Below are 26,183 nucleotides of genomic sequence, written 5' to 3' on the forward strand. Positions count from 1 at the left end.
GGTTTTGAATATAGTGTGGCAGGCTCGGAGGAGTGGGGAATCTTGGGTGGCGGTGAATGCCGAAAAGGCCTTAGACTGGGTGGACTGGAAGTTTATGGCGGCGGTCCTGGGTCAGATGGAGCTGGAGCCCCGGTACATAGCTTGGATTATATCTTTATATAATATGCCCATGACCTGTGTTAAAATAAATGGGGTTTATTCATCTCCCTTTGAACTTCAAAGGGGGACGAGGCAGGGCTGCCCTCTGTCACCTCTGTTGTTCGCCTTGGTAATAGATCCTCTAGCATAAAAAATTAGTTTGTTAGATAGGATCAGAGACTTACATGTCCGGGCATATGAGCACAAGTTATCCCTCTTTGCTGATGATATCCTAGCTATTGTGGAAGGGTTGGTGAGTTCGCTTTAGACCTTTCAATATCTTATGTCTGAATATGGGGCACTGACTGGGTTCAAGACTAATTTAACTAAAACGGAGCTCCTGAATGTTTCGGTTCTGGACTCTGAAATCCCGGGGCTTAAACAGTGGTTCCTTTCTGATGGGTTAAGGGGCCTATTCGATATCTGAGTATCCAGTTGGGGGTTGATTGGCAGTCATTATTTCAGATGAATTATGTCCCACTGATGACGGAAGTCAATCGGGATTTAGAGCACTGGGATAAGTTATATGTCTCTTGGACAGGGCGCATGGAGGCAGTCTGGATGATGATCCTACCCAAGTTTTTGTACTTTTTCCAAGTCTTGCCTATTGAAATCCCTAAACCGTATTTTCAGCGGTGACATAGGATTTTGCTGAATTTCGGGGGGGGGGGCCGAAAGGGGCTTGGGTATTCCTCACTTGGAGCATTACTATCAGGTGGTGCAGTTGAGGGCGGGGGTTGAATGGCATGCTGTACCTTTGAAGTTGTGGGTGCAGGTGGAACAGGGTTTAATGGGAAGCTATTTAGGGGAGAGGGATTTGGGGTCCTTGATGTGGGTGGATCTGGGGGAAAAGGATTTGGGGGCTATTAATAATCTGTTTACTAGGTGGACACAGAGTTTGGAAAGGTGTTGCCCGTCAGGTATTGGACCAGGTTAAGGAATTGCATCGTCTCTCCTTGAGATTTACATCTGATTTTATACCGGGGAGAGAGGGGGGTAGATATTTAAGAGGTTGGAGAGAAGAGGGCTGCAGTTCTTTGGCCAATTCCTGGAGGGGGAGAACATAAGAATTGCCACTACTGGGTCAGACCAGTGGTCCATCGTGCCCAGCAGTCCATTCATGCGGCGGCCCTCTGGTCAAAGACCAGCACCCTAACTGCATACGTTCCAGTTCAACAGGAACTTGTCTAACTTTGTCTTGAATCCCTGGAGGGAGTGTTCCCCTATGACAAGAGCATGGAGAAATTAGGTTCTTACCTGCTAATTTACTTTCTTTTAGCTTCTCCAGACCAGTAGAGGTTAACTTTACGATTGGGTATATATCTAATCATGACCAGCAGGTGGAGACTGAAAACAAAACTTTGGGACAGTATATCCTAGCCCCTCCTCTCTATTTCCCTCAGTCTGCCGAATAGCCAAGCAGAACCAAGAACTGGAAAACAACAGAGAGAAAAAACAATACTCCGAAAGGAGTAACCAATAACATACCCAAAAATGCTGTTGGAAAATGCAGAGGAGAAATTCCCGAAGGAAGAAAGTCCCCACAGCTCGCCAGCTAAGCCAGCCGAGCCACAGCCGCTGTTCTTCAATTCTCCCCGGCCCTAGAAAAATACTAGAACCCGCAGCAAAAACCAAAAACTGCCCGCGCAACAGCCCCAACAACAACAACAACAGACAGGGTGGGGACCTCTACTGGTCTGGAGAAGCTAAAAGAAAGTAAATTAGCAGGTAAGAACCTAATTTCTCCTTCTTTAGCACTCTCCAGACCAGTAGAGGTTAACTTTACGATTGGGACGTACCAAAGCAGTCCCTCTCACGGGCGGGACCCCCGAAGGGCCGATACCAGAACACGCGCACCGAACACCGCGTCCCGACGCGCCTGAACATCTACCCGATAATGCCGAACAAATGAATGCAAGGAGGACCAAACCGCAGCCTTACAAATATCCACCGGAGGCACGAGCGACGACTCAGCCCAAGAAGCCGCCTGACCCCTAGTGGAATGAGCCTTGAGAAACTCCGGAACCGGCTTCTGACTCAGAAGATAAGCGGAAGCAATCGTCTCCTTGATCCAGCGCGCAATAGTAGCCTTAGAAGCGCCAGCCCCCCGACGAGGACCCGCCAGAAGCACAAAGAGATGATCGGAGCTCCGAAAATCCCGGGTCCGCTGCACATAAGCATGGAGGACCCGACCGACATCCAACTTGCGCAGCTGTCGTTGCTCAGAAGAACCCTCCCGACTACCCAAGACCGGGAGGACCACCGATTGATTGACATGAAAAGGAGAAACTACCTTCGGCAGAAAGGAAGGAACAGGCCGCAAAACAACCCGCTCCTTCGAAAACTCCAGGAAGGGAGCCCTACAAGAGAAAGCCTGTAGCTCAGACACCCGTCTAGCGGAAGTAATGGCCACCAAAAAGACCGACTTCAGCGTAAGGTCCTTCAACGAACAGCCATCCAACGGCTCGAAAGGAGGGCGCACTAGAACAGAGAGAACCAGATTGAGATCCCAAGAGGGAATCGAGGGCCTTATGGGAGGCCTGATCAACTTGGCCGCCCTAAGAAAGCGAATCACATCAGGAATGGCTGACAAACGCTGACCTGTCACCAGCCCCCGAAAAGCCGACAGGGCCGCCAGATGAACCCGAAGAGAAGACCAGGCCAGGCCCCTATCCAGGCCATCCTGCAAAAACTCTAGAATGTTAGGCAGAGAAGCGCGAAAGGAGACCACTCCCCGCGCTCGGCACCATTCCTCAAAAAGACGCCAAACCCGTACATAAGCCCGAGAGGTAGAAAGCCTCCGGGACCCCAAAAGTGTAGAGATCACCTTGTCGGAATATCCCTTCTTACTCAGGCGGCCCCTTTCAAGAGCCAAGCCGTAAGACAAAAGGGAGACGGGTCGAACATGGGAATGGGACCCTGCGTCAGAAGATCGCACCCGAGAGGCAGAGGAAGAGGATCCGCCACCAGATGCCTTACCAGATCCGCATACCACGGACGACGAGGCCAATCCGGAGCCACCAAAACCACCAGCCCCGGATGGCGAACAATGCGAAGCAGTACTCTGCCCACTAATGGCCAAGGAGGGAACACATACAACAGCCCCTCCGTTGGCCACGGTTGGACCAGAGCATCCAAACCCTCGGCCAGACCGTCCCTGCGACGACTGAAGAAGCGGGGTACTTTGGCGTTGCCACTTGTAGCCATCAGATCCATGAGGGGCTGCCCCCAAGAACGCACTAGCAACTGAAACGCCTCGGCGCCGAGACACCACTCTCCCGGATCCAAGAAGTGACGACTGAGGAAGTCCGCCTGAACGTTTTCTACCCCGGCAATGTGAGAGGCCGAGAGGTCCAGAAGATGCGACTCCGCCCAAACCATGAGCCGAGCCGCCTCCTGCGCCACCAGAGTGCTCTTGGTGCCCCCCTGACGATTGACATAAGCCACCGCCGTGGCATTGTCCGACAGGACTCTGACCGACTTGCCCAACAAAAGGGAGTGGAAAGCCAACAGCGCCAGCCGGACCGCCCTGGTCTCCAACACGTTGATCGACCAGGAGGCCTCCTCCGTGGACCAGGTTCCCTGAGCTGAGTGACCCAGGCACTGGGCCCCCCAACCCAGGAGACTCGCATCCGTAAGGAGCACCGTCCACTGCGGAAGATCCAGACCCACCCCCTGAACTAGGTGAGGGGTCCGGAGCCACCAACGCAGACTGCAGCGCGCCAAGCCTCGCAGGGGAACCGGAACATCCATCCCGTGCCTCTGGGGAGACCACCTCCGGAGCAGAGCATACTGGAGAGGACGCATGTGGGCCCGCGCCCACCTCACCACGTCCAGGGACGCCGCCATCGACCCCAGGACCTGGAGGAAATCTCGCGCCCGAGGACACCGGGACGCCAAAAGCAGGCGAATCTGAGACTGCAATTTGCTCACCCGGGCCTCTGGGAGGAAGACCTTCCCCAAGGAGGTGTCGAACAGCACCCCGAGGTACTCCAGACGCTGAGCCGGAACCAACCGACTCTTGGAAAGGTTGACCACCCAGCCCAGCGACCGGAGAAACTCCACCACCCGAGCCGTAACCCGGGAGCTTTCCTGCAACGACTTGGCCCGAATTAACCAGTCGTCCAGGTAGGGGTGTACCAGGATGCCCTCCGACCGCAAGGCTGCCGCGACGACCACCATCACCTTGGTGAACGTCCGGGGAGCCGTGGCCAGCCCAAAGGGAAGCGCACAGAACTGATAGTGCTGACCCAAGATCGCAAAGCGCAGGAAACGCTGATGAGAGGCCCGAATGGGAACATGCAAGTAGGCCTCCGTCAGATCGAGAGAAGTGAGAAACTCCCCCGGCTGAACCGCCAGAATGACCGACCGCAGAGTTTCCATACGGAAAGAGGGAACCTTGAGAGCCCTGTTGACCCCTTTCAAATCGAGGATGGGCCGAAAGGTCCCCTCCTTCTTGGGCACCACAAAGTAAATGGAGTACCTGCCCGTGCCCCACTCCGGGGGGGGCACTGGAACTACTGCCCTGAGATCGAGCAAGCGCTGAAGGGTCTGGCGAAACGCCAGCGTCTTCCCGGGAGTCTGACATGGAGAAGCGAGGAAAAAATCCGGCAGAGAGTGGGCGAACTCCAGGGCATAACCGTCCCGCACCACCTCCAGGACCCACTGATCGGACGTGATCTCGGCCCATTTGGGAAAAAAGTCGCGCAGCCGGGCCCCCACCGAAACCAAGGGGGGCGCCGGCAAGGCGTCATTGTGCAGGACGGGAAGCGGGGGAACCGGCGGAGGGATTCCCTGCCCCCCCGACGGGCCCCCCGAAAGGGCTGCATGCGCTGGAAGAACCGACCCCGGGAAAACCCCGGAGACTGGAAAGAAGCAGCCCCACGCCCAGGGCGATACTTGCGAAATTCCCGCAAACGCCCCCGGGCCGCACCACCCCGAGACGCCGGGCGGGCACGGTCCTCCGGCAAACGGGGAACTTTCGAGTCCGACAGAGTCTGAATCAACTTATCTAAGTCCTCTCCAAATAAAAACGACCCCCGAAAGGGAAATTTAGTAAGCTTAGCTTTGGACGCAGCATCCGCCGCCCAAGCGCGCAGCCACAACACACGCCTTGCGGCTACGCCAAAAGCCATGGACTTAGCCGAGATCCGCACCAAGTCATACAGAGCATCCGAGAGGAATGAGGCAGCCATCTCAATCTTCGCTACCTCCTGATCCACCAGAGACCAGTCGTCAGACTCTCGATCCAAGACCCGCTCCGCCCACCGAAACACGGCGCGAGCGACCAGTCCCCCACAAATAGCCGCCTGGACCCCAAAGGCAGAGACTTGAAAATTTTGCTTAAGGATGGTCTCCAATTTGCGCTCCTCAGAGTCCCGCAAGGCAGAACCGCCCTCAACAGGCACGGTATGCCGCTTGGAAATAGCCGAGACCACCGCATCCACGACTGGCGAAGCTAACGTAGCCCGATCCCCTTCAGGAATGGGATACAGGCGAGCCATGCTGCGCGCCAGCCGAAACGGCGTCTCCGGCGTTTTCCACTGCTCAAGAATAATATCCCGAATATCCTGATGCATAGGAAAAGAGCGGGAAACGGAACGGATCCCTCGTAACAGAGGGTCCCCCACACGCGGAGTCTCCGGCGGCGCGTCCTCAAAACGCAAAGCCGAAGAAACCTGTTGAATAAGGTCAGGCAGCTCATCTCTCTGAAAAAGGCGCACCACGGACGCCTCGTCACTGGAGAACGGGAAACCCGACAACCCGCCGCCAGCTTCCGTCCCCTCCAGAGGGTCCTGGAATTCCTCAGAAGGGTCCAGGTCCTCCTCCAGACCGACACGTTCCTCCGACCACAAATCCTCGTCCCACGACACCCGCGGACGCTTGGACAAGAGAGGCGGCGGAGGGGACGTCACGTCAGACGAGAGAGGCAAAGCCGCAGGGAGCGCGGAGGAAACCCCCCCCCCCCGAGACCCCCTGGGCGCAACCGGGACCCCCAGCCGCCTGAAAATAGGCTTTGCATAATGAAAAGAAAAAATCAGGGGAAAAAACCCCCCGAGGGTCCCAAGGGACTCCCTGCCACAGCAGGGGACCCAGCAGAAACCTGCCCCTGCTTAGCCAAAACAGGGGGAAGGTCACCTGAGGTGGAAGACAAAATGGAGGGGCCAGACAGAGAAGATGGCGTCTTTCCCGCCAAAACAGCTCCCTCCATAGCCTGCAGCGGCTGAGAGACCTGAATACTCTCAGCCGCTAAAACAGGCAAGCCGGCATCAGCTGTCAAAATATCAGCTGAGAGGGAATCCCCTAAAACCCGACCGTCGGCGGCTCGGGGAATCCCTCCGTGGGCGGACGGAGAAGACCGGGCTTCTCCACCGTTCCCTGCCGACTCGCGAGGCACCATCGGCGGGGAGCTCTGGGCGCCTGCAGCCGCTGCCGACGGAGCTCCTCCACCGCACCGGCCTGAACACCGCTTGCACAGGCCGGCCGCGAGTGCCTCGCGTCTGGAGCACAATGAGCACTTTTTCCCTTTAGAAGTGCTCATTGCTCCATACGCGACCTAGCTGTAAAAAAGTGCCGGTTAGTTGAAAAAATACAGTAAAATACAGTTTTCTTAAAGGGATACAACCCTCCAGACCAGCACTACCTCAGGATTTTTTTTTTTTTTTTTTTTTTTTTTTTTACAGAACAGACTCCACAGGCTCTCGAAGCAATATGCCTTGCTTGATTTAGGGGGCAAGGCTTACTGCTGAGGCTCCTCTAAAAAAATATGGGGAGGTGGAGGAAGTGGGGGGAGGGACCCCGCTCGTGACCCGCCGGGTTTGACACCCCCGAGGTCGGACGAACCCCCAAACAGAGTCCGTCCAAGCTCCGTCCGGCTAAAAACAGGGACAATAAACCCCTAAACAAATTCCAACAGCCCTACCAAGGGAGATGGGTACAGATCACTCAACACCTGCTGGAGACTGAAAGAAGACAGACTGAGGGAAATAGAGAGGAGGGGCTAGGATATACTGTCCCAAAGTTTTGTTTTCAGTCTCCACCTGCTGGTCATGATTAGATATATACCCAATCGTAAAGTTAACCTCTACTGGTCTGGAGAGTGCTAAAGAATCCAGTTTTCTACCATTCTGAGTGAAGAAGAACTTCCTTAAGTTCGTACAGAATCTATCCCCTTTCAATTTTAGAGAGTGCCCTCTCGTTCTCTCTACCTTGGAGAGGGTGAACAACCTGTCCTTATCTACTAAGTCTATTCCCTTCAGTACCTTGAATGTTTCGATGCACACTTTGTTTCAGCTGGAATCTGGGGATCTTTTCCCTTACTTGCAAGTGAAAAGCTATCTCATGCAGGCGCATCAGGCTGATCCTACCATTTATAAGAGTTCTGAATTTGAACAACTGCTTGGGCTGCCTGGGCAGCATTTCTAAGTTGTATCAAATGATACATAGGGACCGGGGGCACAAACCGGCATATATATTGGCTTGGGAAGCGGATTTGGGGATGGTCCTGGAGGGGGAGGTTTGGGAAAGAGTAGTGTTTAGGATTCATCATGTGGCTAGGGCGCCTGTCCTGGTGAAAAATGCTCAGAAACTGTTAGTACGGTGTTATATGACACCTGTTACCCTGAATAAAATATCCACCACATCTACTGATCTTTGTTGGAGAGGGTGTGGGCAATGGGGTACTTTCTTCCATATGTGGTGGAGCTGCACGGAGATTCAGATATACTGGGGGCAGGTATTCGGGTATGTGGGGGAACTTCTTCAGGTACCTCTAGAGGAGAAGGCGGACATAGCGCTCCTGGGGATGCCCATGGGAGGGGTAGATGATACTTAGGACAAATTGGCTCGGTTAGCATTCACAGCGGCACGGTTGACTGTGGCTCGCTATTGGAGGAGTGCATCTGTGCCCACCTTGCAAGTTATGCGGGAAAAATTTGGCTGGGTCTGTGAAAGATATCGGCAAGATCATGGCAACAATATGTGGATATTTGGGGTAGATTTTTGGCAGTGAAGGGTTTGAAGCTGGGGAAGGCTGCTGGGGGTGATGGGGGGAGGGGGAGTCACACTAGTCTGTTTCTTGTTCAGACTTCTTGGGCTGCTCTAATTGATGTCTTGCTCTAATTGCTGTATTGGGGGTGCCTCTCTGTGTGGGGTATTGGGGAATTGGATTGTGGTTTTTTTTTGTTTACCTGCTGTTATTGGGGGGGTAGGGAATTGGATTGTTCAATAAGGGGGAGAGTGGTTGCGATGTTGTCCATGCATATTGACTTGATGCTTGTACTGTGTGCTCTTTCTTCTAAATACATATATATTTTTTATTTGTTTTAAATATGTTTCATGGAGTAACTTCAGGAATAAGTGAGAGAAAAGACTTGAAGAGGCAGCTAATGGGGCCAGAGCAGGGAGCACTGAGCTTTGGAGTGGGGGGAGTTTGGAGGGGGGGGTCACCCACACCCTCTCCCCAAGGTGAAATGCCTTGCTACTATACATCCTAGTTGCTTGGTGCACAAAATGTTACCCCCACGACTTATGTGATACACCGAACATTTCATATAGTGGAATCAAGTCCAGATGAGTTCCAATTAGACTAATACAAACAGTACCTTAAAGCTACACAGGTAAAAGTGCAAAACATTATAGACTAGCTATTACCTGCTACATTAAGATCAGACAGTCTGAAATTACAGCCTTAGAACTTTTGTAAGAAGTCTACAGTCCTACAGTAACTAGAGAAAGTGCTTTTACATCAGTTGCTTCTGCTGCTGAAGAAAAGAAAGTCTAAGATTACATCGAGTAAAGGGAATATCCCAAAAAGAGCAGACAGAAGTTGAGGCACTGCTGAAAAGCACCATTAAGCATAAAGACAGACACTGTCAGGTAATTTGTACTCTCACCTGCTGGAACTGAGGCGATGTTAATGTGTTCTGAATTTCATCTGCTGTCTGTGGCAGAGATTCTCCTGAAGGAAGATAAGGCATTAGCCGTTCTTGAACCGCTGCATTTGCCAGGATAGGAGCCATGATCTCAGGTGTCAACACGGAAGCCAAATCCACTAGTGTGAAAGAAAAGAAAGGTCATTACCAGATGCTACAAGTCAGTAAAAACCCAGAATCTCTTCAGGGCACACTATTGAGCCGTGGCACACAGTTCAAGAGACACTGCTCTAGGGGCATTATGAACTACACAATTTATTTCATAGCTTTCTGGACAACCTCTGCCATGTTCACTATGAACATAAGAAATGTAACAAAGAGATGAACAAGGCATCTGAGACTATACCAGCAAACTACAGCTGTAACTGGTCATCAGGCTATGTGACAAGATCAGTGGTTTTCAAGGGGATCCTTCACATGCTTATCTTCTAATCCTCTATAATAAAACCCTAAGCGCGCATGCGCACTTAGGGTTTTGTGATCGCTGCCGCAGTGCTGTGTCCCTCCATGCCGAATTCCATTTTCAAACACGGAGGCAGGGAACATGCCGGCAACTCTCCCCTCCTGTCCTCACTCACCAACCGCTGCCGCTACTCCTCTTCAAAGCAGCATGCTGAAGATCGTGGTCAACTGTAGCGAACCTCGCAGGCCGCTCTGCACCTTGGTAGCATGTTCCCTCTGACATATGCGATCGCAGAGCGGCCTGCGAGGTTCGCTACAGCTGGCTGGGATCCTCAGCAGGCTGCTTTAAAGAAGAGGAGGGCAGACGCAAACGACCAGGAAGCCGCATGCTGGACAAGGGGAGCAGGTAAGGGGTGCTGTTAGACAGGGAGAGAAGGGAAGAGGGACAGAGGGAGCAAGGAAGGAGTGCTGCTGGACAGGGAGAGCAGGGAAGAGGGACAGGGGGAGCAAGGAAGGAGTGCTGATGGACAAGGGGAGCAAGGAAGGAGTGCTGCTGTACAGGGGGAGCAGGGAAGAGGGACAGGGGGAGCAGGTAAGGAGTGCTGCTGGACAGGGGGAGCAGGGAAGGGGGAGACGTAAAATGAAGGGAGAAGGGCTGCTGCTGGACAGGGGGAGCAGGAAAGGTGGTGGTGGACAGCCGAGGCAAGAGAGACAGAAAGAAGACAGACAGACAGAAAGCGGACATGGAGAGAGAGAGAGAAAGACAGACAGACACACACATCTACTCTAGCACCCGTTAATGTAGAGGGCTTAAAGACTAGTGTGGTATATATCATTCAATGCAAAAAGTGCAAAGAAAGGTGCTCCATTGGTGAAACAGGCCAGATGCTAAAGACTAGGACACAGATATATTAAAAACTGCAATGCCAACTAGGATGTCATCTCTGTCGGACAACACTTTAGAAAAACTGACCACTGTACCAGTGATTTTATGGTGAGAATACTAAAATGAAATTTTAGGATAAGAAGGGGGCGTGGCTTGGAGCGCGCAAAATGGTGGCATAACCGTGGTGCTCCCCGAACCCAGACAATTAATTGAAAGAAAAAAGTTTGTTTGACTCGCTTACCCGCGTTATAAATAAAGAAAAACAGCATCGGAAATGGCAACAACAAGACAGGGGAAATCGGAGAAGCCGTGCACTTCGGGTGTTTCGGCGAAAAGATCAAAGGTTACACCGGTGTCGCCGTCAAGTGTGCCGATTCTGCTAGAATCTGAGGAGTACTCGGACAAAGCGGATATAATGGCAGAACTGTTTAAAATTAAGTTGATGCTGACTGACAACGCTGGTAAAATATCGGAGGTCAAAGAGGAAGTACTAAGTCTGAAGCAGGAGATCCAGACTGAAAGGCAGAGAATGTCAGCGATTGAAGAGAGAGTCGATCTGCTGGAAGTTATCACACAAAAGTGTGAAACTGAAAGACAAGCTGTAGAAAGCTTAAAAAATCAGCTGATAGATTTGGAAAATCGGGGAAAGAGAAAGAACATAAGAGTGCTTGGATTAGCTGAAAATCTTGAAGGGGGAGACACTATACAGTTTTTAGAGAACTTATTACCTAAACTGTTACAGTTAAACTTGAAGTGGCCGTTGGAAATAGAACGGGCACATAGAATCCCTTCAAAAAGATCAGTAAACCAGAATGGCCCCAGACCCTTGATTTTTAAAGTTTTAAGATTCCAGCAAGCTTTGGAAATCTTGAAAGTAGCAAAAGTGAATAAAAATTTAAATTATAAAGGGTCTAAATTGATGTTGGTCCCAGATTTTGCAAAACACACTGCAAACATAAGGAAGCAGTTTCTTACGCTGAGGCAGCAGTTAAAAGAAAAAGGATACATGTATGGCTTGTACTATCCATCCACAATGAGAGTATCTAATGGGAATAAGTCCTTATATTTTCAAGATCCTGCAAAACTTAAAGAGTTTCTATCACAAGAGGAACCAATGTCTACATGTGTTTAAAGAAAAAGAGAAAATGGAGAAGACTCATTTTGAAGGAGGAAAAAGAAAAAAGAGAGAAAAAGGGAAAAGAAGAAAAAAGAGGAAGATGTTTGATGTTGGACTAAGTTATTTTCAATGCATTTGAGGGTTTTTTGATTAAGTATTATAATATATTGAATGAAATGATATATTCTTAATTTACTAAGAAATCAATTTATTTATGAGAGTTATTACAGCTATATATATTTATCCAACTACTAACTGATATGAATAACAATTGATTAAATAAGGAGATAAATATAGGGAACTGAGTATTTAAAAAAGGGATTATTAATAAAAAAGGAAATAATTTTAGAGTTTTATTAATTGATATGAAGATACCTATTTTATTCAAATATTTATTTATATTGAATTTATTATGAATGATTTTACATGAAAATGTTTAAAATGAATTGGGTAGTTGCCGAGTGTGAGGATATGTTTATAATTTTTTAGGAATTAATTTAAATATGAGGTTTATTACTATCATATATTCATATAGATATTAATTGATATGAATGATAAGAATTTATTAAATAAAGGGAATAAATCTAGGGAATTGGGTTTTTTAATATGGGGTAATGAATTTCAGAATACTAATTAATTTATATGAATATTTTTACTTCATTTAAGTAAATATTTATTTTTGAATTCTATGTACAAAATTTATGTAAGAATGTTAAAATGAATATTAATTGAATGATTGAATATATATAGATAAAGTAATTAAATATTTAAATTTATGAATTTTGGGATATGTTAAATTAATATGGAGGGATATTAGTTGCCTGGGGGAGGGGATTTAGGGTCTGCTATACCAATGTGTGTTCCAGGTCAGACTATGATTATGGGGGGGAGGGAAAGTAAAGGGAGGGAGGGGGGGTTCAGATGAACAATGTATTTATGAGAAATGAAATTGGAAGAACTGTAAAAATTGAATTGTTTCAATATTATTTTATTTTTTGGGGGGGGGAAGGAATGGGGGGAATGGGAAAGGGGAGAGGGGATGAGAATGGAAATATATCTAATAAATGTGCTAAGATCTGATCATGTATATTATCATAGAAGTATATGCCAAAGTATAATTATAAAATAGATGAATATAAAAATTTATTCTATTAATGTCAATGGTTTGAATCATCCTATTAAGAGAAAGAAAATGTTAGCGTTTTTAAAGAAGCAGAGTGCGGACATATATTTCATTCAAGAGACGCATCTTTCTGAGATTGAATCTAAGAAGTTATCTGGGGGTTGGATTTCTAAATGTTTATTTGCACCTGCCGTGGGGAAAAAAGCTGGGGTTGCTGTTTTGATAAATAGGAAGTGTAATGCTGATTTTAAATTAATAAACTATGATCCTTTAGGAAGATGGGTGCATATCAAAATGGTTCTGGGAAATACAACCCTGGATTTATTTAATTTATATGCTCCTAATTCAAATCAAATGGAGTTTTTTAAACAAGTTCAACAATTACTGTTACCACTGGCTGCTTCTAATTTAGTCGTAGCAGGAGATTTCAATGCTGTAATGGATCTGATTTTGGATAAGAGACCAAGTAGAATTATGAAATCGTTAGGGTTAGATAATTTGGTTCAATCTTGTGATTTAGTTGATATATGGCGTATTCTTCATTTTAATGATCAGGAATTTTCTTTTTGTTCTCAGGTCCACAAATCTTTTTCACGAATTGATTATATATTTGTGTCTAATAATATAGCGCAGCTTGTGTTAAAAGCAGTTATTGATCCCATTATAATTTCAGACCATGCTGGTGTGTGGATTGACTTTCAGAATGATGATATAGTACACTTTAGTTCAATTTGGAGATTTGATAATGCTTTACTTGCGGATTTGAACTTCCTGGAAGATCTTAAATTAAAGATGAAAGAATTTTTTCAAATTAATAATTCGGATAATATTAATGCTGAGATTTTGTGGGACGCTTTTAAAGCGACAATGAGAGGAAATATCATTTCATATTCAGCATTTATTAAAAAACAACTTAAAAAACAATTTGTTGATATGGAAAAACAAATTAAAATATTAGAAAATAAATTAATTGAGAAATGGGAAAACAATACACTACAAGAGTTATTAAAAGTAAAAATTAAATATAATGAGATTTCTTCTCAATTTGTGAGGAAAGATATTTTCTATAGGCAAGTTCAATTCTATGGTAATTCAAACAAAGCTGGAAGATTATTAGCAAATTTTCTTAAAGCAAAAAAAAGAAAATCTAAGATTATTGCAATTAAAGATACACCACACACTAACACTAAAAATAATTTAACACAGTTTCTTGATTTTTATAAAGATTTATATTCTTCTGAATCTTATGAAAATAAAGAACAAGATGGATTAAATTTCTTAAATTCATTTATTGGGCCAAATGTTCCGGATCATATAAAAAGAAGTTTAGAAGAGCCTATATCTTTAAAAGAAATAGAATCAGCATTGAAGTCTCTTAGAGTTGGATTCGCTCCTGGTGGTGATGGTAATACTGTTGAATTTTATAAATCATTTCAAAATATTATTTTACCATATCTATTAAATTTGTATCAGTATCAAATGAATAATGGGAATATATCAGGTACTATGGCTGATTCAGTAATTATTGTCTTACTAAAACCAAACATGGATCCTACCTTGGTTTCAAATTACAGGCCTGTTTCTTTATTAACTGTAGATGGTAAATTGATTGCTAAAGTATTAGCAATAAGATTGGCAAAAGCTCTTCCTTTTATTATTGATGTACACCAAACAGGATTTATTGCTAAAAGACATTCATCAAATAATACTAGATTAGCATTTCACTCTTTAAATTTAGCAAAAAATATTAATGATCCAGCTTTTCTAGTGTCTTTAGATGCAGAGAAAGCTTTTGATAGAGTGGAATGGAGTTTTATGTATCAAGCTTTGGAATGGTTTGGTATAGGCCCCGGTTTTATTAAAATGATTCAGACATTGTATAGCTCTCCTGGCGCAAGATTATATATTAATAATAATTTATCAGATAGATTTAACTTGTATAGGGGAGTTAGACAAGGATGTCCTTTGTCTCCCTTACTTTTTGATGTTGTTCTGGAACCCTTATTAATTGCAATTAATCAAACTAAGGAGATAAAGGGAATCCCATTCTCCAACTGGGAATTTAAACTTTCTGCTTATGCAGATGATATCTTATTATACTTAAGAGAACCAGGGAATACTATTCCATGTTTACTTAATCTTTTAGAGAAATTTGGTAAATTTTCTGGATATAAAATTAACTGGAGTAAATCTGAAGTTCTTCCAATTAATGTTCATTGTACCAAAGGATTATTTGATTCATATTCATTTATCTGGAAAGATGAAGGTTTAAAATACTTAGGAATTCTTATCAAAAATACAATTGAAGAGACAGTCAAAGAAAATGAAACGCTTTTATTAAGAAAAATAACAGAAATGTGCGAGCAATGGAATCCTTTACATCTCTCTTGGTGGGGAAGAGTTCAAACAATTAAAATGATGATATTGCCTGTGGTTTGTTATCAAATGAGTATGATACCAATATTTTTTCAGGGGTCATTTTATAAAAAATTAAACAATCTTCTTACAAAATTTGTTTGGTTTGGGAAAAGACCCAGAATTGCTTTAGTATCATTACAAAGACCAATTGTGGAGGGAGGGGTAAATTTTCCAAATTTTTATAGGTACCATCAAGCCTATATTCTAAGACAGGGTATGTATTGGATCCTCCCAGATCTCATGGAGAATGTACCGGATTGGTTATATTTAGAATGGTGGCTCCTGTTCCCATTACATTTAGAACATTTACTTAGTCTAACAATGCCTAGAAGATACAAAGATAACAGAATTTTACTAGATACTTGGAAGACATTAAGATATATTAGTAATCTATCACCAGAGCCAATTGCTAAATCACTAAATCAATCTATATGGGTAAACTCCAGGATCAAAATTGGCGGATTTAAGATCGTCTGGAAACAATGGATAATTGCAGGTATTCGGACATTGAATGATGTCATCTCAGAAGGATCACTGCTTAGTTTTTCACAATTACAACATAAATTTGGATTAAATAAAACACAATATTTTAAAAGGATGAATTGAACATTTACTTAGTATAACAATGCCTAGAAGATACAAAGATAACAGAATTTTACTAGATACTTGGAAGACATTAAGATATATTAGTAATCTATCACCAGAGCCAATTGCTAAATCACTAAATCAATCTATATGGGTAAACTCCAGGATCAAAATTGGCGGATTTAAGATCGTCTGGAAACAATGGATAATTGCAGGTATTCGGACATTGAATGATGTCATCTCAGAAGGATCACTGCTTAGTTTTTCACAATTACAACATAAATTTGGATTAAATAAAACACAATATTTTAAAAGGATGAAATTGAAGCAGGCCATTCAGGCAGGGTTCCCTGAATGGAAAGATCTTAATACTCAATATAGTCTACAGGTTCTATGTTTCCAGGCGGATTTTTTGGGACACCAAGCCGCAAAATGGTATAAATTGTTATATGGATTTTTAAATAAAAAAAAGAAAACTGGACTTAGGGATATTTGGAGTATTGAGATTGGACAGACAATTTCTGCTACTCAATGGCCACAATTTTGGTCCTGGAGATTAAGGTCTACAAGGTCAGCATCTATGAGTCAAACATGGATGTTTTTGTTACATAGAGTGTTATGGACCCCTACGCGCCTACAAAAGATAGATAGTACTAGATCCAATAGATGCTGGCATTGTAGAATAGAAGTTGGGACATTAGATCATTTAATTTTTTTTTGTCCCTGTGTAAATGCCTTTTGGAAATTAATTTGGCCCCAAATTAATAAGTTACTAGAAAATCATGTAGGACTCTCATATGATATACTATTTGGTACTGCAATGAGACCTCAGAGTCCGATTTCAGCTAATAATAACAAATTATTATTAATATTGACAGGGGTCGCCATGCAACAAATTACTCAAAATTGGAAGGATTATACCAAATTAAATTATACATTCTGGTGGAACTCTGTCTGTCATATATACAAAATGGAAAAAGTGTTAGCGTTACAACAAGGGAATCTTCACAACTTTAAGAAAATTTGGGAACCATTGACTAATTATTCTAATGATCAGTTTTCTTAGCATATTGGTAGTAGGTATATAGGGATGGGGTGGGATTTGTATACTTTTTGGGAATAGGAATTGGGGAAAAAAGGGAGGGATATATCATTTATGACATGATGTATTGAATGTAGTTACAAATGTCATGTAATAATTAATTATAATATGTATAATTCAGTTGTTGTAAGAATGGAAAATTAATAAATAAAATTAAAAAAAAAAAAAAAAGAAATTTTAGGATAATCCAAAAACGCAAGACATTTGAAATCCCACCCACCCCCTTCCACTTCCTGTCAGATTGTCACTGGAATACTCTCATGTTTCCCTTACATATACTGATATTTCTCAACATTCACTTATTTCTGATCTGAAGGGGTTTCCTTCGAAAGATAATCATAAAATGCATTGAGTTAGTCCAATAAGAAAAGGTATCACCTTATTTCTTTTTTTTTTATTTCTATATATTACTTTAAAAAGCAGACTAATATGGTCACACCACCATTTCAACCCAGACCTCTGAATGCAACCAGCCAGTCAGGTTTTCAGAATACCCACAATGAATATGCACGACAGATTGCCTACAACAGAGGTGAATGGATCATGCCACTAAGCCAGCCACCGAGTCAAGGCAACACGCACAAAGAGGAATCCACCCTGTGATGTTTCACGGCAGAGTACAGGAGTGGTTTGCCATTGCCTTCTCCCATGCAGCATGCGGCTCCACTATATCGTCGATGCCCACCCACACCTGGTACTGTCAGTCTACAGCAACTGGTTTTGCCTGGCAGTCTCCCATCCATGTACTAGCCAGGCCTGACCCTGCTTAGCAAGAGCTTAGGGCAGCCAGGCTACAAAAGAGGTAGGTCGTGCAAATTTCCCTCGTGCATACTCACTGTGGATGCCCTGAGGACTGGGTTGAGAACCCCTGGACTAGATTATGCTAGTGATCTCAGTAAATCAGAGCCATAGGTCTGAATTTTTTAAATGTTCACGCTAATGGTTGAATAAAACGAATGGATTTATATGGAAAAGCTTTTCCATTCAGACAGCCATTCTCACCTTGTTGCCCACCTCCAGCCACTGCTGGCACATTCATGGTAGCCAAAATGTTCTGCAAGTCACTGAGCTGAATGGGTTGAGTTGGGCTAGCTGCTGTGCTAGCTCCATTGCCTGAACTTGTAGCTGTAGTGGGGCTGGCTGCTGCTGCTGCTGCTGCTGTTGTTGTCGTTGTTGTTGCTGCAGCAGAAGTCACAGCAGCTGGAGCAGAAGGAGTGGACGTAACACGTGTGGAAGAAGTGGTGGAGGACGGAGTGACCGCAGTTGACTGACTACGCGAGCTGAAAAACAAATCCACATTAAGAGAGAGACCTAGTGTCAATTAAAGAACTACAACGCTTTGCTGCTTAAAGATGACCAACCTTGAGGAAGAACTGCTAGCAGGAGGTCCTCCACTGCCCAGCAAGCTAGCCAGACCAGGGCCTGTCAGCGCACCAAGTCCACCTGACACAGGAAGAGAAAGGCCATATTACAAAAACATAGGCTTCTCTTCAGTATATTTAACATCTGTAAAATATTCCTGTGATGGGGAAGTCTTTAATCAATGGTACTCAAATATTTAGTGTACTCAAACTACTACTGAAAAAGGTTCTGAGCAAAATTTAAATAAAGGGTGGGCTGTTGAGGGACATGGAAGTCAATTCTCATGCAATTGTCACTGAATACATGTAAGACTCATGTGCATGCATAGGGGCAATCTGTATGTAAATATCTCTTGCATAATCATTATATATAACCTGAAAATCCAACCTGTTTATGAACATTACGCATGATCAGTGAATAACACTGCTTTCAGTGAAGGGCATGAGCAGCTATCAAGAAGTGCTGGCTATTAGGTCAGTTGCTCCTTCAGCTCCCTGATAAGAGTCTTTTGGCTTGGAGTTAATAAGATTTTAGACTTCAAGCTGCAAGGTGTCTGGCTGCAAAGATGATGCAGAATGCCTCAATCTTTGTGAAATCCTTCACCGTCCTAATTTCATCTCAATTTGATAACTATTTTGTTTACTAGCATTTCCTTCACACTGCCTTCTAAATAAGTGTTATCTGCACAAACAGAGTACAGTCCTATATATACTAAAATTTCACATCTCTCCCAGGATATGCACACTTCAAAATTATATTACCAAGTCCTCCCAATCCTGTTGGTCCAATCAGTTGCATGAGCTGGTTATGACTCATGTTTCCCAGAAGGCTTTGCAGCCCACCTTCTCCTATAATGGAAACAAATTTTACAAACTTAAAGAAATGTTCCATTGCATTCAACTAGCTGATTTAGCTGCAGAAGCAGCTTAAAGCAACTTGCTAAAATGAATATGATTTGGAAAGCCACTCTTACATTAATAGGTCAGACTCAAGAGATCTTTCATTCCTAATGCATATTAAAAATAAAAATTGCCATCACAAAATATTCCATGGGACAGTTTCAAAAGGCTTCGACAAAGGCACATTTTGCCATCCTGCTGGAAAACGACCTCAGATTGCTAACCGTGGCTTTGAGGCAAAGATCCATTTCATAAGATCCAAATTCTATTCCTGTATCTTGCTGCACCATATTGCTGGAACATATTTCCTGAGTCAGTAGGACATGCTCCCTTCTCTGGCCCTATTCAAATACAAGCTAAAAGCCCACCTTTTTGAGATTTCTTTTAACATTTAACCCCTCTTCATCTGTTCAGTATCTATGTTTGTTTTAATCATTCCCACAATAAATAAATCCCTAATCCTTTATTTGTCTTGTTTGTCTTTCTTGATTAGATTGTAAACTCCATCAGCAGAACTGTCACTTACATGTTCTGTGCACAGCACTACGTACATTTAATAGCAAATTAATAATAATGGACAAGACAGACACAGCAAACAAGACCCTATTTCATTCAATTGCATTTGAATTGTCAGCACTGACTGTTACTTTCTAGTTCAGTTCTGCTTCAGGAAATCCGAGATACGATAGAAGTATGAAAAATCGAATGGGGTGAACAGGTAGAGAGAGAAGAAAGACTGGTGGCATGCTGTGGAGCTAAAAGGTAGTACTTTTAAAACAAAAAAAAAGTGAAAAAGAACCCCCCCACCAAAAAAAAAAAAAAAGCAATTTAAACTATGGAATTTGTTGTCCTAAGATCTGGTGACATAGGTTGCTGGAGGAAAAATCCATAAACCACAACTAGCCATCCAGACTTGGGACAGTCATTGCTTTTCTCTGGGCATTAGCAAGAAAGTTTTGTTATCTATTCTTTGGGATCCTGACAAAATACTTGGACTGGTGCTCAATTTTATATGCTAAAAAACAGAAATGACAAAATTACCATAGCATGAATAAAAATTTTCCCTTTAATAAAATTAATGTGTAGGTATTGGATCAGTACAATTTACTGTACAAGGGCAAGAGTAATCATGTTTGCCTTACAGAAAGGGTCCCCAAAGTCAATATTTGCAGGTGGGGTGGGGGAGTATTTCCACAATCACTATGAAAATCCAGAAAACATAACTGGCCTGTTGTCTTTAAGGACCAGGTTTGGGGACCAGTCACTCTTACGGTAAAGTCAGTATATCTCAGATAGGAATACACCCCGACCATAAAAGAAATTCACTATAAGATGCCGACATTTCTGGGGGAATGGCCTGGCATGTAATTCTGCCACTTCTTTCAGATTCCAGAGCTACAGAGTGCTCTACTCCAGGTCCCTGCCTTCCATGAAGCCTCAGCCGAAAACAGTCTCCCTAATACAGCCTTCCCTTTTCGCCTATTGCTCCTGCTCTCCAGCCTGCCCACACCCTTCCCTGGCTCCAGTTTCAATTCTGTTTTGTCTACAAATTAAATTCTGCCAACAAATCCACTTTTATAGTACAGGGTAGAGCAAAAAAATTATTAACTGATGTTGAAGAGCTGCACAAAACGAGATAAAAAAGTAATGTCTGAAAGTCTAAAATGAAAGAAATAAGGAAAATACATTTAAGTGCTCTGTAGTTACAGTATCCCTCATCAAGGCCATGTTAATTTACAAACCAAAGGGGAATTAATGTACCTCCCAGAGCTGAAAGCTCGTGGCCTCCACTTCCGGATCCACCCAAGGCACCAGGCATGGGAGGATTGTTCAAATACTCATTCACTTTTCGACAATACTCTTCATCTTTGTCTGTCTTGGGCTCCTGAGAAAGGAAAGGAATGTAAAACTCTGAGCACTCATTACCTATATTCATACAATCCTAAATGCAGGTTTGTGACATCAACATTCAGAGACAATCCAACAATCGGCTAAGCAGAACGATCAGCAGCATGTGAAAAACATTCTTATCCCGGATTCTATAAATGGCATTTCCATACATAACTGACCAACTCGGTGCTGATTCTGGAAACGGCACCTGCCACAGCAGGCACCTACAAAACGGGCACCACGTCCAGAATCATGGCGAGCAGGGACCCAAGACTTTGGAAATGAAGGCCAGGGTTTAACAGGCCTACATTTCTGGTGCTCAGGGTCATGTCAGAATTGCAGCCAGCAGCTGAGGTTGAGCTCCGCAACTAAACACACTTACTTCAGGGCTTCAGCGTCACTACACGTTGCTAGCCACCAAGGACCTAGGCACTGGTCCTGGAGGCCAAGTAGTGGTGTTTTTTTGTTGTTTGTTTTTTTTTAGTGTTTAATTGGGCTTTAATAGCATAACCAATTATCGTGCCTCTTAAACCCAATTAAACCATTTCTGTTAGGTGACTTGCTTGTGAATCCTGGCCTAAATGGCCTTAAAAAGAGTTAAATGGAGCCAATTAATAGTTGCGTGCAGAAATCTCTTATGAGGTACTCTATAAGTACTGCATCTAATGTCAATGTGGACAAGGCATGGCCAGAAGTTAGGCACATGTTTTACAATACTTGCTATTCTGTGCACAATTATCAAAACTTAGGTGCTAGCATTTACACCAACTTCCCAACTGTCCCCATCCTCCCCGTCTGCCTGCCTCCCTCCTCCCCCCCAGGTCCACCATTTCTCCCTTTCCCTTCCCAACGGTTCTCCCTTCAATTATCTTTTTCCCTCTTCTTCCACACTACCCCAGGTCCAACCTCTCTCCCTTCACAGTCCAACAAGCCTTTCCCTCCAGCGCCGATCCCTCTCTCTTCATAGCCCGGCGTCTTTCCCTCCGGCGTCAGTCTGATGTCACCACCAAGCTGAGGAATCTACCGGCCTCAGCAATTCGGCAGTGTTGTCCATGGCTCCCACCTCCTGCTTTTCATCTGCCACGGTCCGTCTCCAATGATGCGCAACTTCCTGTTTCCACCCGGGTGGACCGCGGCAGAGGGAAGGCAAGAGGGGGAGCCACGGACAACACTGAAAATCGCTGCTGAAGCCGGCAGACTTTCCGGCATGACGGAGATGTCAGACTGGCGCGGGAGGGAGGACACGCTGGGCTGTGAAAAGGAGACTTTGGGAGCATTGCCGCGGGCCACATGTGATCTAGAGTCATATAGGCTAATGAACAAAGCTTGTCTTCACACACCTGCATCCAGAAGAACAGTCGTTTGGATCCAGCTTTGAACTTCAGAACATACACACGGCCAGTGGTGCATTGAGGCACTCTCTTAAATTCACAGTCATCAGGAAAAATGATAAGGTCCTGCAGGCATGAAAAGCAAGAAACAGATAACACATCTTCCTATTTAAATTTAGTAAACTGATTTGATATAAACTATTGACTTATAGAATGAAAAATGCTATAATAATGATATTTGGGTCATTTTGCCCCTTAAGTCATATGCAGATCTGGCAAATAAGTGGACTGAGGAATTAGGAGTGCCATTACAAGATCATGATATGTGTCACGCCATTTTGCATATACCCTCCTGTATAACTAGTTCAGTTTGGAGAAAATGTACTTATAGAATCCTACATAGAGCATATTTTACTCAAATGCAGGCCTTCTACTCAGGACTGACTGCTGCTTCTATTTGTAACAAATGTACACATGAGGCCAATTCTTTCTCCCATGTACTCTGGCATTGTCCTTTGATTAAATCATTTTGGGATCAAATTTTATGGCATTTGGGAGGCCTCTGGATACCCTGGTGGCTACTTCTCCCCTGGGGGTTTTGCTTGGTAAGGCTGCTTCATGTGGAATGTTTTGGAAGGGTAGAAGTTTGTTCTTTCATAAAACTTGTATGGTAGGACACAAATGTATAATGCAGTTTTGGTTATAGGATTCTCCACGGGATTCTGGCACTACAAAAACAACTTCATCGTCTGCTTCTCTTTGAAGCACAAGAAGCTTGTTTGTCTGTTCAGTGTAAAAGAACTTTTCTTCAACTTTTCGATCCATACCTTTGCTCGTTGCCGCATAAAGCCTGAGGTTTGATTTTAAATGACTTGACTTAATGATTTGTTTTTTGAACATAAGATTTGCTGGGTCAGACCAGTGGCCCATCGCGCCCAGCAGTCCACTCACGCAGCAGCCTTTAGGTCAGACCAGTGCCCTATTTTAGTCTAGCCTTACGTATGTTCTGGTCCAGCAGGAGATTATCTAACCTTTTCTTGAATCCCTGAAGGGTGCTCTCCCCTATAACAGTCTCTGGAAGAGCATTCTAGATTTCTACCACTCTCTGGGTGAAGAAGAACGTCCTTACGTTTGTAAAGAGTCTATCCCCTTTTAACTTTAGAGAGTGCCTTCTCGTTCTCTCCACCTTGGAGAGGATGAACAATCTCTCTTTCTCTACTAAGTCAATTCCCTTCAATATTTTGAATGTTTCGATCAGGTCCCTTCTCAGTCTCCTCTTTTCAAGGGAGAAGAGGCCCAGTTTCTCTAGCCTCTCATTGTTCGGCAACTCCTCCAGTCCCTTAAACATTTTTATCACTCTTCTCTGGACCCTCTTGAGTAGTACTAGGTCCTTTTTCATGAACGGCGACCAGTGTTGGACGCAGTATTCCAGGTGAGGGCGTACCATGGCCTGGTACAGCGGCATGATAACCTTCTCAGATCTGTTTGTGATTCCCTTCTTAATCATTCCTAGCATTCTGTTCGCCCTTTTCGCCACTGCCACGCATTGCGCAGACGGTTTCATTGACTTGTCTACAAGTACTCCCAAGTCTCTTTCCTGGGGGCTCTCTCCGAGTACAGCACTGGACATCCTGTATTCATGCATATGATTTTTGTTACCGACATGCATCACCTTACATGTTGAACCTCATTTGCCACGTCACGGCCCATTCTTCAAGTGTGTTTATGTCTCGTTCTAGGTCTTCGCAATCCTTCTGTGTCCTCACTACATCCGCAAATTTAATCACCTCACTCGTCTTGCCAATTTCTAGGTCGTTTATAAATATGTTGAAAGAGCACAGGCCAGAGCACTGAGCCCTGCGGCACTCCACTCGTGACGCTTTTCTAGTCCGAGTATTGTCCATTTACCCCCCACTTTCTGTTTCCTATCCGCCAGTGAGTTTTTAATCCACGTGAGTATTTCACCCTCAATTCAATGGCTTGCAATTTTTTTGAAATTGATGTTCATGCGGGATCTTATCGAACGCCTTCTGAAAATCTAGATATACAATGTCGACTGGGTCACCCTTGTCTACCTGCCTATTTACTCCCTCCAAGAAGTGCAGTAAGTTTATCAAGCAAGATCTTCCTTTGTTGAAGCCATGCTGGCTGGTCCTCATCAGATTGTGTCTGTCTAGGTGATCAATGATGCGGTCCTTTATCAGCGCCTCTACCATCTTTCCTGGTACCGAAGTCAGACTCACTGGTCTGTAGTTTCCTGGATCTCCCCTCAAACCTTTCTTGAAGATCGGCGTAACATTCGCCACTTTCCAGTCTTCCAGAATCTTTCCTGATTTGATCAACAGATTGGCTATTAATTGAAGTAGTTCAGCTATAACCCCTTTCAATTCCTTGATTACCCTCAGGTGGATGCCGTCCAGTCCCGGGGATTTAACATTTTTAAGCCTATCAATCTGTCTGCATACCTCTTTTAGACTGACCACCGACCTTGTCAGTTTCCCATCTTCATTTCCTGTGTATAGCCTGTCAGCTTCTGGTATATTGAATATATCCTCTTCGGTAAATACAGATGCAAAAAAATATGTTCAGTTTGTCAGCGATGGCTTTGTCCTCCTTTAGTACTCCCTTTATTCCATGTCATCTAATGGCCCCACTGCTTCCTTCATGAGTCATTTCCCCTTAATAGATCGAAACATAAGAACATAAGAAACACCTTCGCCGGATCAGACCTAGGTCCATCTAGTCCGGCGATCCGCACAAGCGGAGGCCCAGTTAGGTGCTCCTTATTGGAGACCCAGATTTCCCGTATCCCCCGATGTGATTTGCAAGAAGATATGAATCCAACTTGCGCTTGAAACCCAGAACAGTAGTCTCTGCCACAACCTCCTCTGGGAGAGCATTCCAAGCACCCACCACTCGTGTGAAACAGAACTTCCCGACATTTGTCCTGAACCTGCTGCCGCTCAGTTTCAGGCTATGACCTCTTGTCCGTGTCACATCTGAAAATGTCAGTAATGCTGTTTCCTGGTCAATTTTATCAAATCCTTTTAATATTTTAAAAGTCTCTAACAAATCTCCTCGCAGTCTTCTCTTTTCGAGGGTGAACAGTCCCAGTTTTCTGAGGCGTTCTTTGTAGCTCAAATTCTCCATACCTTTGACTAGTTTCGTGGCTCGCCTCTGCACCCTCTCCAGTAGAGTTATATCCTTCTTAAGGTATGGTGACCAGTGTTGGACACAGTATTCTAAGTGTGGTCTGACCATTGCTCTGTAAAGTGGCATTATGACGTCCTCCGATCTACTCGTGATCCCCTTCTTAATCATGCCCAACATCCTGTTTGCTTTCTTCGCCGCCACCGCACATTGAGCCAATGGCTTTAGGGTTCTGTCTATCAGTACCTCCAAATCCCTTTCCTGTTCGCATTTGGCTAATGTCACACCCAATATCCTATATTCATGTTCTTTGTTATTCTTTCCCAGATGCATTACCTTGCATTTGTCTGCGTTAAAGTTCATATGCCACTTTATCGCCCACTTTTCCAGCTGGTTCAGATCCTTCTGAAGATCCTCGCAGTCCCTTTGAGAGCCCACCACCCGACATAGTTTTGTATCATCTGCAAACTTGATTATATTGCATGTTGTCTCCTCCTCCAGGTCATTTATAAAAATATTGAACAAGATGGGCCCAAGAACAGAGCCCTGGGGCACGCCGCTAGTCACCTTCTCCCACTCTGAGAATTTCCCATTTATGCTTACTCTCTGCCTTCTGTTCTCTAACCATTTGCCGATCCATCTGTGCACTTCTCCTCCTATTCCATGACTTAGTAATTTACTCATAAGCCCTGCGTGCGGGACCTTGTCAAATGCTTTCTGGAAGTCCAAGTAAATTATGTCCACTGGTTGTCCACTATCCATGTGTTTGTTCACCTTCTCAAAGAATTGAAGTAAATTTGTCAAACATGACTTCCCTTTCCTGAAGCCGTGTTGACTAGCTCTTATT

At 44.3% G+C, this 26,183-nt stretch overlaps 1 protein-coding gene across 2 annotated transcripts in view; it reads right to left on the minus strand.

The window, feature by feature from the left end:
- ADRM1 (adhesion regulating molecule 1) overlaps positions 1-26,183 on the minus strand; it is an 89,913-nt gene that overhangs the window by 9,533 nt on the left and 54,197 nt on the right. For both annotated transcript variants that reach the window (XM_033914229.1, XM_033914228.1), the window contains exons 3-8: positions 22,196-22,312; positions 20,727-20,850; positions 18,828-18,914; positions 18,066-18,147; positions 17,707-17,984; positions 9,033-9,190 (exon numbers count right to left, since the gene is read on the minus strand). In XM_033914229.1, the coding sequence (XP_033770120.1) occupies positions 9,033-9,190; positions 17,707-17,984; positions 18,066-18,147; positions 18,828-18,914; positions 20,727-20,850; positions 22,196-22,312 (846 nt within the window). The remainder of the gene's footprint in view (positions 1-9,032; positions 9,191-17,706; positions 17,985-18,065; positions 18,148-18,827; positions 18,915-20,726; positions 20,851-22,195; positions 22,313-26,183) is intronic.

The sequence above is a fragment of the Geotrypetes seraphini genome, chromosome 11 (genome assembly GCF_902459505.1).
Source record: "Geotrypetes seraphini chromosome 11, aGeoSer1.1, whole genome shotgun sequence".
Classification (NCBI taxonomy): Eukaryota; Metazoa; Chordata; class Amphibia; order Gymnophiona; family Dermophiidae; genus Geotrypetes; species Geotrypetes seraphini.